Here is a 13,640-nt window from a genome sequence, read left to right on the forward strand (position 1 = left end):
ACCATATATCGGTAGCTGTGTGGCATTATTCCTTTTTATTAATAGGTACCTACACCTAATCCATAAATTTCAAAGTCAAAAAGTTGAGGAATCAAATTGGATAAAGATATATCTCGAAAATTCGACGATTTAAAAAATCAATCAAAACCGACGATACAGATACAGATACATTACAGAGTTTTGACCACAATAGTTTCGGAGCTATACTTTTTTGAAAAATTCAGTCAGAAACCCTTAAATCCAAGGTCAAACATCGAAACGTAATATTTAGTTTACATTTTTTCTATAAACGATTTGTAACAGTCTTTGATACAGAAATGTACGTTAGTGTAAAAGTTTCAACGTTTTTTCATCGAATACATTGCTTAAAATGGAATTCCTTGACATGTTCGAATTCAGGACATATCCAAGTCGCATAATCATAAAAAATTATAATTGCACTTCGCAACATTCTCATGTGAAACTCAACGCCTCCAATATCTAATTCGAATATCATGAATATTTCCGAGCGATCTCGACTAGAGTACACTTTTCCAGCAGTTTTATTTTAGCCTCACACTAACATGCGGCAGAAGAAAATCAATAAATCTACCGGATGTTGCCAGCAACGTTTTACAGATACTGCGACAAGAGTATAGACTGTCTCAGAACCGTATAAGTACTTGAATGCTTCAATTCAATTAAACTGAACATCTCAGTTCCCTTATACCTCAGCTGTAAACACACAAAACAGGCTACACCTATAATATCGGCTTTGAAACGCGGAGTGGTATGAGTTAGTAGGCAGTAGCATAGGTGATAAGACGTGTTCGTTCTCTTTGTTGAAAATGGAGAAGGTACAACTACCTTTCATTGAAAAGAAACCAACGATTTCGTTCTACAATTCAGCTGAAGATCAAGAGAATACTGACGATCTGATGGAAAAGAGAAATGGTGAGTTACAGGACTACGCTATAATTCTTAGGATGGTATAGGTTATGTTTATCAACAATGTCAAGTCAACTAGGTAATGCGTGTCGTTATGTTTCGTGGAAATCATGAAAATGGAAAACCCTAGGAACCCTATTTGAAATTAACAGGGGTTTATTTCTATTGGTTGTGATGTATTCTTTGTTTGAACTGACTGTCAGCAAACGTTATTCTAGGTTGGAGATTTTCTTTGTTCGATAACAATGTTCTTATTCATCAATTTGAAATAAATAATTCAAAATTATGTTATCGCAACAAGGAATATCGAGAAAAAATTCATTACATATCCAGAAAAACTCATTGAATCAATTGTATGCAAGTTGGTTTGAATTTGAACAAGAACAATTTTTTAATAATTATCATTTCCAAGTAGACAAAATAAAATGTTATTAAGGTAATTAAAAATATTCAGAGAAAATTCATTTGATTCCCAAAAGAAGATTATTTCTATTTCTATTGAATGAATCGTAGGCAAGTTGGTTTGAACATGAACAAAGGAATGATTATAGTTTGCTTTGTAATTCGAGATACTTTTTCTGGATCATTCATTATCCAAATTATAATTACGTTATTTGAAGAGAAAATGGACTGAAATAAAATGAAAACATGTTGGTTGGAATATGCACAAAGGAATCATTATTGTTCAATTTATAATATCTCTAAAAAGATGTAAACATGAAGATGTACCTACTGTGAATGTTTGAATAAATTTGATTTGAATTCAAGATACTTTTTCTGGATCATTCATTATCCAAATTATAATTTGAGTAAAAATGTTGAAAAGAAAATGGACTGAATGAAAATGTGTTGGTTGGATTTGAACAAAGGAAAGGTTATTCTTCATTTTATAATATTACTCTCAAAAGTCGTAAACAAATTGCACTCTAAGATGCTTTTTCAGGATCATTCATTATCCAAATTATAATTTGAGTCGAAACGTTATTTGAACAGCTAATAAACTCAATTAAAATGACAATTGTATATCAAAATGACAATTGTGTAATACAATAAAAGCAATCGAATAAAGTAGTTCAATATCACGACTAAACTATTGTTCTGTATTTTTCCATCTAGAGATTCCACCAAAAAGAGTCGTTGTACTCTCAATAGCTGAAATAATTGTGTATCCAATACGAATATATTATCTTAAAATAAATATCTCCTATTTGTTAAAGTACTTCAGTTTGATTTGAGCATTCAAAAGTGCTATTGTGAAGCCATAAAAAGATGGTTATCTCTTCAATAGCCCAATTTCGGATCACCATTAAAAATCAATGAACGAAATATTTGTGATATGATATCATTCCATATTTGTTTGAGGTACAATTATAAAATTGATTGTTCAATATTTTTGTAAACGATTTTCAACGTTATCTGAAGGAATTGTTTCAATATTTATTATATATGCAAATCTTCAATATTAAATGCATTAAGGTACCTATTTTGAAATAAGTAAAACACTAGCTTGTTGTTAGGAGATTTCGAGCGCATCTTCATTCATGCGGCATCTATAGACATCACTGAATAATTGTGATGAAGTGTAATTTATTACGTCATTTTAAAGGTTATTTTTATACAAATGATGAGTTATAATGTAAAGATCCTGAAATTTGACATGAAAATTCGAGTGAATATTTTTTCAAACTAAATCTTATCCTAGTCCGAGTCTGTTGCCTTTTTTTCAATTTTCTGCTTGAATTGAATTTAATTGAATAGTTCTAGCGATGCGATCAATATGAAATTTTGCATCAAGCTTATACGCAATGTTAAATCGGTCGGATCTGATGTTGTCACTGATGTATTTTTTTTTTATATTCTATTTGAATATTCTATGGCTTACGGAACCCCTTGTCGGATTTTGACCATTAAGGGGTTAACTGCGACATTCAAGATTCAAACCTACCCTGAAAATTTCGATTTGAATTTGAAAAACATATGCAATGATAGAGCGATCTGTTAGGGGAACGACAGCTCAAAAAGACATGTTCTCATCGAAGGTTCAATTGAACTACCAAATCGCAAATTTTCAAAGAAAGTACTAGTATAAGTATGTCATTAAATTATCAAGAATTGATCTTGATATTTCTAGAAGTGAAAATTTTTATTCCCATAAATTGGGTAATTTTACTTTTGCCAACACATAATCTAATGAAAGCATTATTTTAAACGCATTTTCAAGAGTCAACTCCAGTGCACGTCACGAATTCACTATTGTGTTCTATCGATTGGACACGGTGGCCTCGAGGTGTCAATTTGTGTTTTGGAAAGAGAAAAATATCGATCGGGGTTATATCAGGGGATTACGGTGGTTGTCCGATAAGTTAAGCCCTATTCTATGGATTATCTTCTGATAAATATTGTCATTTTCGACGAATTATGATTCAGTTTCAGCGATTCAGTCAATTTATTTCAATATGCAATTCAAAATTGTTCGATATTTGAATTTTTTATTCAATGTTTTTAATGCAGAATGAAGCAAATTATAAAAATCAAACTCCGCGTGAGTATAGAGGAAAGTTATTTAACAACAACAAAATTTCGACAATATCTTCTGGAGATTTCAAATCATTTATGGAGAAGTGCACACTTATTAAATATATTATACATTAGAAATTTGAAGGAGGGAAAATCTGAATAAAGAAATCCAATCGAAGGAACATGAAAGCTTTTGTATTGCTCCATCTGGGCTGCTGGAAAAATATTTTCCAGATCCTTCTTGACTTGATGGATTAAAGGAAAGAATCCACGTTAATAAATTGTACACATTTGGTGGATGCGCTAATGGCAAAAATTAAATTGAAGAATATTGCATCAACAAATTCGCTTTATTGGATTAAAAATTTATCAGAATCACTAAAAATATTTATTTTTTTTGGACTTTCCTACTATACCCATATATACTACTCAATACTCAATTTATGTAGATGCTTAAAGCAGACTATTTGCATATTGAATTCAGTATTCACTTATGAATATAAATCCTTCTCATTGATTGAATTCTCCTCTACTTACTCCCGAAGATGTCAGGAATCAGGATATATCGATTAAACCTATTCACTAGATTTTGATTATATTGAGTAGGTTCTTAAAAATTATACAATTTAGTATATTTAAACCTGGATCAAAAGGATAAACTTAATTCACAACATAACTATAATTATCTCGATACATACAGTGCAATCACCGGTAACCATTGGCGTAGAAAAACAGTTTTCCTAGATGTTTTGATTATTTAATTCGATATAAATCAAGTTTTGAGTATTGAAACAATATCAGTAGCGCTTGGTGTGTCTACTATAAATGAATATTTCTGAGAATGAGATAAATTGAAGCATTTTTCAGCATTTTCAGACGTGCTATTAACCATTGTTTATCCAATTGTATATTGAATTTTGTTATTTTTGCTAAGTTTAATGTTTATGCGACTCTAACTGATACGACTCTATATGAAACTACTACGTCAGAAACCCGGCACAGCTCTATCTTCCCAGAGTGTTTTACATTAGGCTGACCAATGGCAATTGAGAATTATCTCCAGAGATTGAAGATTTAGATTACTTTAAAAGGGTTATGACGTAATCTGACAGTGCTGCGTCTCAATTTTTTTTCACATTGCATTTTGAAGGTGTTAGTATCACTCATTTGCTGTCGATTGAGCCATATTTATTCATAACCGAAAATCAACTGTTTCCAAGATTTTTGAGTTTTTGAAAAATTTCTCATCTTACTTCATTTTTCGTCAATTTTTTCCACTCTGAACAAGTTTGATTTCAATTTTTAATTTTTTTCATTAGAAAAGGATATGATATGTATGAAAAGAGCAACACTATGCTGTATTAGATGTTGAATAAGAATTGGTATGATTCGAAAGTAGCTATGTGGTGAAAAGATTAGTATATTTGTATCTAATATAAATTTTCGTGCAACTTTCGAATTCCACAATTTATTTATGACAAAATTATTTTGAAAACCTGCCAAATTACTTCTTCATTTCCTAAAAAAAGATTCTGTTAGAATGCAGGTACACTAGTTTTGTTTCAGCAGATTTTGATTTGAAGGGGAAAGAAGCAAAGTATTGAATTTAATATTTTTTTATTGCAATCACACTCAAAATTTCAGTAGAAAATATATTGATAAATTATGTTTGAAAGGACCTCCACGATTCCTTATACACGTGCCTTCTTTCTTATTTCTTCGGTTGTTACTTTCCGCCTTAAATTTACTGTCAATATTTTCGCTGCTTCGTCTATTCTAACGGTGTTAGATCCGGACTTCTCGCAGGCCACGAAAATAATCCAAAATAATCAAATTTAGTCAACATAGAAAACATTGACGAGAAATGAAGTAAGGTGAGAAATCATTTTTGTTTATCACCAAATATGGCTTAAACGACAGGAAATGCGTCATACTAAGACGTCCTCCAAGGTTCACGTCTAATTTGGAAACATCCTTTATCCTTTGAGAGAAATCAATAGATGTTTATTTGATTGTAAAGAGTAAGGTAAACTTTTTATGAAATTTTCTGTTAACAATTCGTAGTTTTTTAGCTGTATTTCCTCGACAACTTCACGAATTTCATCTTTAAGGTCTTGAATCGTTTGTGAAACATTTTCATAAACCTTATCTTTCAAGTGACTCCAACGAAAAGGCTCTAAAGAAAAAGTGTCAGATCATAAGATTTCGATGGCCAATGTTGATCACCTTGTCGAGAAATAATACGGACAGAAAGATGACATCTCCAAAAGTGTCAGCTGCCCTAATAGCGGGCTATTCAAAATGAAACCTCTATTGGAAAACCATTCAGTAAAAACTGATAATGAAACATGAAACCACCATTCTCGTGGAATTGAGTTTTTGATTCATTTTTTTCATTCCATATGACAACCATGAAAAGCGCATTTTAAATTTTCTGTATTTTTTTCACTTCAACTTACGATCTGCAGCAAGGCTTCTTTAACAGATCACGTACCATCTTTTTTGGGTTGGACACCTTGCTACGCCCATGATGTTTACCAAGAAAATTCACTGCTGCATTTCATTAGTCATTGCCGTAGAAAGAGATAGGTTACCTTAAAACGATCAGGTGCTTATTTGAAAATCCGAATCACTGATCCAACCTGACACGACAGTTTCCTGCGATTTCGCAGTAAAAACATAACGTGAATGTCGCGACAGGCAATACACTGTTCAAACATCGTGTATAATAATAAATAGGTATCTACGTAACGTCTTGATTTTTCCAATTCTAAATTGGGAGTCGTTGTGCCGACGTTGAAGGAATCAAATGCTGTTGGCTTATTGAAAAATGTGCTCTAGAGGTGTTTATCTTGCTCCTGACGATGATGACATTGTCCCTTTAGGATTTAGTGGGATTTATCTGCGAGTGGATTCTTTTATTGAGGATGATGCAGTCAGCATTCGATCAGGTATGTGGGGGTGCAGTTTTTTTGCCTGAAGTGTTCAGCTGAAATCGTTCGATTGCTGGAAGAATGTAGGTAATAATATTTTCTGTTAAATGGCGGATGCGCCAGGACATTCTGCAAAATTCGTTGATTTTTTGTGATAAATTACGAAATGAAAGAGTTCCACTGGGCACATGAAAGTTTTTTGCATCATGAACAAATTGCGATATTTTGCTAGGTTCTCTCCATGTCTTCCTTGAGTTTCCATACTGCATTCTTCAATTACAATATATGGGGTGTACCAAATTCGTTGTATAGTGAGGGGATCCCAGAATGCCTTTGAGCTAGAAAAAAATGAATGGCACATTTTTGAGAAAATTAATTAGGTGAAAAAAGCAACCTCGTAAATTCAACTGTTTTCGAACTATAAGGAAAATTGGAAAACGGCGTGAAATGAAAAGTTCTCATAACTTCTTATTGGTTCTCTTAAACGAAAACACCCTACAGGCATTTTTTCAGTAGAATCCATTGGTGTATTAATTCATTTTTTATTATCATTAGTTTTGAAGTGATAATACAAACTTGTGTTTTTTCGACTAAAAACCACATTTCACATTCGAAGAACAACATTTATCAATCTGAAAATGTTGGAAAAATCTAACGGTGTTAAATCCGGACACCTTGGTGGCCACCGAATATTTTAATTATCTGAAGTTCGCAGATTATTATAGATCTGTGTGGAACTGAAACTTTTAATGATTTTTATAGTTTGATAAGAAATGTAAATATCATGATATATATTTTTGAGAAGGGGAAAATTAAGCGATTTTATTTGTTAAAGAAATTGTTATGGTTTCCATTTAAAAAACACAAGTTGGTAATATAAATTCAGAACTAACGGCAATAAAAAAAATCATTATAACAACAATAGATTTCGTTGAAAAAAAAAGCCTGTAAAATGTTTTTGTTTCAGGTTGATAGCACCAATAATTAAGAAGTTATGAGAACTTTTCATTTCACGTCATTTTCCAATTTTCTCTTAAAGCTCGAAAACAGTTGGATTTATGAGATTGCTTTCTTCACCGAATCAATTCTCTCAAAAATCGAGTCCGAAAATGTGCCATTCATTTTTTTCTAGCTCGAAGGGATTCTGAAAACCCCTCACTAAACAACGAATTTGGGACTAATTAGTGCACCCATAGTTCACTCTTTTCATTTGTTCACTAAAACGAAGTTCAAATGAATCAACATAGTTTGCTGGAATGAACAACAGTTTATTTTAGTCGTTACATGAGAGTGTTTACTACCTACCTAAATTTGATATTTCAAAGTTTTCCTCAAAGAATGAGGTGATATTAGTTTGTTTCTACGATTTCACTACACCCATCTGAAGCATCGTATATATCTCAAATTATTTAGGGCTAGTATTGTGGAGTAGTCAATACGATTTTGATTTTCGTCCATCTATTGTAACACCTCATTTAATGATTTTAATGCATAAGATGTCTGTTTAAATGGATTGACGGTCTCACTTGCAGTTGACACGTTGACAGTTTTTCTCCTGAGATTTTAAGATATCGAAATACAAAACGTTTCTTTTACCTTTGCGATCTTGATTCTCTTTGTACTCTTCGTGCAATTTTTTTTGCTGTTCCTTCTGAAGAATCGAATATTTTTTCTCTTTGTTCAAAAAGCACCGATATAAAGCTTTTATGATTCTAGGGCATTCAGATGATCTTAGAGTTTCAATATTTCCTGGTCCCACGTAGATATAGCTGATCTTCTTCATAATATTATTAATATTCACACTCCTACTTCGAATTGCACAAAGGGTAGATTTAGCCACACCATATTTTTTTGCTAAAGCTGTCACTTCAAAGCCTTCATCTAACTGTTATAACTATATAACTTTTTTGACCAAGCTTTAAATGAAACCTCACCATATTCATGCTTATTCGAAAACAAAATAACAATATGATACCGATTAACCAAGCGAATTTTAACAATTTTATCGTTCAATTTTTAGTGATGGCGTAATTTTCATATCTTCAATAGTGTCAGTTGCCTAGATTAGCGGGCTGTTCAAAATGAAACCTCTTATTGGAAAACTCTCCAAAAAGAGGCAGAAGAAGATCGTAGCACTCCTGAAGAATAAAGACTTATTCAATGGATATATTCATTTATCTGAAATAGAATATTTAAAAAACAAATCTCACAATGAATAATATTCATCAAAATCATCAGTTCTCGATATCTAATCAGAAATCAAGGTTATTCGAAGTGTTTTCTTCAACTACCGTGTTGTTTACCATGAATACTTCCTTTCAACTGATGAAACAGTCAACAAAGAATATCACGATATTGTAGCATTGTCGTAATGGTTCTTCAGTCTTTTTTCATTGAAAATTAGGGCAATCTAGCTTCTTGGTGACTTAGGCGTAGAACTTTGCTTCCACCTTTTTTTTTCCGAAATTCGAGGCTTTATTGTAAAAGAAAAACTGGTTATACATTTATGATTCAAAGTATTGTCCTTCGCTGGACACTTCTTTCTCCCAGCGTTCGAATCCGGCGATGAAAAAACTGGTCATCTATTGAAGCGATCCACAAACAGGTCCAATTTTTTACTTCTTCGTAAGACCGGAAGTGCTGGTCAGCCAGGCCTTGTCTCATTGATCGAAACAAGGGATAGTCCAAGGGAGCAACGTCTGGAGAATACGGCGGGTGGGTAGGACTTCACATTTCAACGTTTCCAAGTATGTTTTGACCACTTTCGCAACACGATCTCGAGCATTGTCATTCTGTAAAGTCACTTTATCATGTCTCTCGTTGTATTGCGGCAGTTTGTCTTGCATTGCTCGGCTCAAACGCATTAAGTTTGTTCGCAATTGCCTGCGTTTTTTCAGTCGGTTTTAACAACTCATAGTACACTAGGTCTAGCTGGTCCCACAAAATACTGAGCATGACCTTGGAACCGTGAATATTCGGTTTGTCCGTTGACGTGGAAGCATGGCCGGGGTATTCCCATGATTTTCTGCACTTGGGATTATCGTAATGAACCCATTCTTCGTCTCCAGTCACAATGCTAATGCGGAATACCTTCCGTCTTTGCCTTGCAAGCAGCTGTTCACAAGTAAACAAACATCGTTCAACATCTCTCAGATTCAACTCGTACGGCACCCAATTTCCTTGTTTCTGAATCAATTAATCTTCAAATTAATTTCAATGAGATATGATAACTTCAAACTTATTATTATTATTCTCATGACTTCCAGGCGTTTTGAAATAGCTTGTTGCGTCACTCCTAATGATCCTGCCAATTCTTGTTGCGTTTGGCACGAGTCTTGATCAAGTAATGCCTCCTATTCTGCATCTTCGAAAACCTTCTATCTTCCACCCGTTCTTGAAGCGTTGAAATCACTCTCGGTGCGTTCTTTCACTAATAGCGGTCTTACCATATGTATTTGAGAGCAGTCGATGAGCATCAGCCGTAGATTTCTTCATATTAAAGCGGAAAATTAAAACCACCCGCAAATGACGAGAGTTTGGGTCGTAAGCTCACATGTTTAATCGAGAATAACTTTATGATGCAGATGCAGACACAAATCGACTAATATTTCGGTGGTGTTATGTTTACAAATACCTAAACTTGTATGACATTACGATCTATTTATTTCTACTACCATTTACTGCTACAGTTATCTATTGCAAAACGGCGGAAATGAAGTTGTACACCTAATAATACCTTTTTGAAGATTCATCTTTGCTATCGAAATAGGCTTCAACCAGGCAATTACTTCTTCAATAGAGCGAAATTTCTTTTTCTGCAGCATTTTGCAGAAGTCATTAATCACTGGGGTCCAGCTAGGTGGTCGAGCAGTTGGATTCGTTCAATTTGACTATTGATTTTTTTTTTTTTTTTGATAAGTATTTTTCTTTTGCATTGAGATGGTATTTTTTCATTTCTGCACCCAATCGATCCAATAAGGTTATGTTATATTCAATGTTGATGGTTTTATCTTCATTAAGATAGTCAATGAACAATATATATACCATGCACGTCCCAAAATATGGATGCAATAACTGTGCCAGCAGATGTTTGAGATTTTGGTGGCTTTGGACAGCTTTCATCGACTAATTTCTACTCAGCTGATGCTCTGTCGCTCTCTTTGACTCAGGAGTTCAGTGATGATCCTATGTTTCTTCTATTACCACATATCGTCGCAAAAATCCGCAAAACTTCAATTTACGATCGCTCAAATTCATTTCGTGGACATTTTTGATGTTTCCTGAAAAAACTGCCGAATTCGAGCCACCGGTTCAACATCGTCTTTTTCCTATACAAAAATGTTTTATCAATACACGAAATTGGTTTTGATACATTTTTTAAGCAACAAATGTAGAGTCACTCAACTTTCAATATTTCGATCCAGACTTAGCTGTATATTACGAAATTTTGACATTCATCCTTTGAAGCTTGGTAGGTACGGTGAAGTTTTATGGTACTGGCAGTGCCATCTGTGCCTCAGGCCCTGAACTTCCAAGTGACGTGTTGTATGGTGTCTTCAAGGGTATGAATTGGTACTCAAAATTCCTGACGTCCCGTCACAACATTCCTAATGTTTTTTAGGCACATCGATATTCATGTATTCATAAGAGTTTATTATAGGTAATCTTACTTCTGATTACTTTTTATCTAGTGTGCTCGTTCAATTCATTGAACTCGATAAAACCACCTACTTTCTCTTCATTCCAAATTCTTATTCGCATGCCTCAATAGTAAACAAAGCCTTTTCTGTCGATCAATTTAATATTTCACCAAACCGAACAGCCGTTATACCCACATAAACTCCTACTCCAATTCAATGGTATCCCATATCTCATGTTTGGCCTTATCGAAAAGTGAAATTAACGATTGCATTGAAATCAGGCCTAAATTGTGTAAAATGTTTTTTTTTCTCTGATGTCTTCTTCACTTACAAACAAACAGGTCAGTTTATGATAATCAATTCCATGTTTGTTTGATAATTCGTTACGTGTTTATCAGGATCTACTGAAACTTCATATTTTGAATTCTTAATTGGCAGTTTGACTTTGAGAATAGCAGTGAACGTTTGTGACGTATAGTTGTATCGAGTAGTATGAGATTCGACTTTTACTGAACGATTTTTTGTGGATTTGTTGATAGCGGTAAACAGTTTCGGGAGGATAACTTTGGTTTTTGAAATGTGTGCGCAAAGAATGCCGCGGAAATACAAATTTTCTTTCGATAATAACTGTATAGACGATGACATACAGGAAGCCATCGATGAATATATAAAAGACAATGAAAAAAGCAACAGCAGTTTAGATGAGAGTAATGATAGTGAGTATGTTCCGTATGTCTGAACCATTACAAATATTTCTCTACTGTTTTCTTGGTTTTTTTGAGTATTTTACTTCAGAATAAAAGAACGAAACATTTCTACTTGGACTTTCATAAATTAGATTGAATACAATAAGAAAGCGTGGAAATCCCAGACAAGGTTTTTCATTTAGAATCTTGAGAAACCTTACCCAAAAATGCACAACTCAGAAACTATTCATTTTGAATCAATGCATTGTTGTTCAGTTTCTCTTAATTCAATTTTCAGAAAAATCTTCTAGTCCCTTGAAATTTTTACGGTTTACATTTTGGAATATTTTCAATGAAAAAATTGAATAAAAAAAACCGCCAAGAGTTCAACTGTAAGTCCTGGGTCTAACAATTAAAAACAATTTTTTTCCTCAAAAAACTGATTCAATTTGACAATATAGTCAGTTTTAAGAGTGATACGTTCACTCCAATTCTCCTTTAATTTTCCATTACCTTTTCTGTAAAAAGATTCGTCTGCTTTCAAAATAGGTTTCAATGTCGGCAATAGCTTCAACATATAGAGCTAAGTTTCTTTCCCTTTAGCAACTTTTAACCGTTATTGTTGATGAAACAGAGTCTGAAAAAAACTTATCAAGTTTTCTTTTAAAAAAAGAGTTTTATCAACATACGAAACACGTTTTTTTTGTATTTTTCAAACAACAAAGTTAGCGCTTAAGTTTCAATATCTCGATTTAAAATTTTGAGGCTTGGTACTAACAATGAAAAAGTGGTATGGCACAGATGCTGTCATCTATGCCAAGCTTGATGTGTTACAAAATTGGTTACTTCTACTATAGCTGAAGAAAATAGAATCAAATCAAAAAAAAATTATTGATTTGACACTTAGTGAAAAATAAAGAATAGAATTGAAGCGATATATTGCTATGATGAAAGAATATGTACTGAATACAATATCGCAAAATCGCAAAATCCGAAAACAAACGCTGCACATTCACTAAAAAAATTATATTGATTTTTATTATGATTCTCCGCTATTAGACATATTCTGCTTTAGAAGGAGAAATAATAAATCATTATTTAAAATTTCATATTGTTCTCAGATATTAAACTGCCTAAAACATAAAATCAGAAAAATTCGATTTCAACTACCACTTGACTTGATTACAAAAATTTCTCTTCCTTTCAAATAAACTAAATACAATCAACATGGGACTTTCATATTTTATTTAAGACATAAGGAATCTTATCGAGAGCAAATTGTGAAATCTACATTAAGAATTCCATGAAATTAGTTGTTTACTACAAATATCCAAGGACTGTTTTGGTTTATTATTTTCAATAACATTGCTTTGGAAACGTTTGAACTTTGAAAAAAAAATTAACCCACCCTCCAGAAATTGTTACCAATTCACCTTTTGGAATGTAAAGAATTGAACAATCGAATGTGAAATGTCTTTTATTGACTTCATCGTTAATTGGTTAAATTCCATTTAATTGATATTAAATACAATTTTTAATTTCCACTATTCAATACATATGTGAATAACAATTGTTTCGCTTCCTCAGATTTTTCACATTCAATTTTCGAAAATTTCTTTTTACTCAAATATCCAATCCATAAATTTTCGTGTCTAAAAATAAATGAAATTATTTTCAAAAAATCAGAAATGAGAACATAATAATACATTTTTTTCTCATATTCAACTTTCTTGAAAGACGTACATAGGTATTTCGTGATTTCTCCCTATTATCATCATGAATGAAACTAAATTTTTATTTTCATTCTATTTTTGGAACAACGATAAAATTTTTTATCGTTTTCCCATTTCAATTTTGGTCTTAATTTAGATGATATCTACACTAGCCTCCATCTTATATTAAAATACATACTACTGATTCACCAAACATCTCAAATA

At 32.7% G+C, this 13,640-nt stretch overlaps 1 protein-coding gene and 1 long non-coding RNA gene across 8 annotated transcripts in view; one reads left to right on the plus strand and one right to left on the minus strand.

Moving 5' to 3' along the window:
* The window catches only part of LOC123670987, a 44,076-nt gene extending 37,933 nt beyond the window's left edge, over positions 1–6,143 (minus strand). For both annotated transcript variants that reach the window (XR_006746031.1, XR_006746030.1), the window contains exon 1: positions 5,904–6,143. This is a non-coding gene — a long non-coding RNA (uncharacterized LOC123670987). The remainder of the gene's footprint in view (positions 1–5,903) is intronic.
* The window catches only part of LOC123670985 (AMP deaminase 2), a 40,581-nt gene that overhangs the window by 10,796 nt on the left and 16,145 nt on the right, over positions 1–13,640 (plus strand). Inside the window, exon 1 of one of the 6 annotated variants that reach the window (XM_045604605.1) lies at positions 605–933. The exons of 3 other annotated variants lie outside the window; for them this stretch is intronic. In XM_045604605.1, coding sequence (XP_045460561.1) covers positions 828–933 — 106 coding nt within the window. In that variant the 5' untranslated portion in view covers positions 605–827. Of the gene's footprint in view, positions 1–604; positions 934–6,158; positions 6,396–11,444; positions 11,734–13,640 lie in introns of those variants that run through there. 2 more of the 6 variants (XM_045604603.1, XM_045604602.1) reach the window with 2 other exon arrangements.

This window comes from Harmonia axyridis, chromosome 1 (assembly GCF_914767665.1).
Source record: "Harmonia axyridis chromosome 1, icHarAxyr1.1, whole genome shotgun sequence".
NCBI classification, from domain to species: Eukaryota; Metazoa; Arthropoda; class Insecta; order Coleoptera; family Coccinellidae; genus Harmonia; species Harmonia axyridis.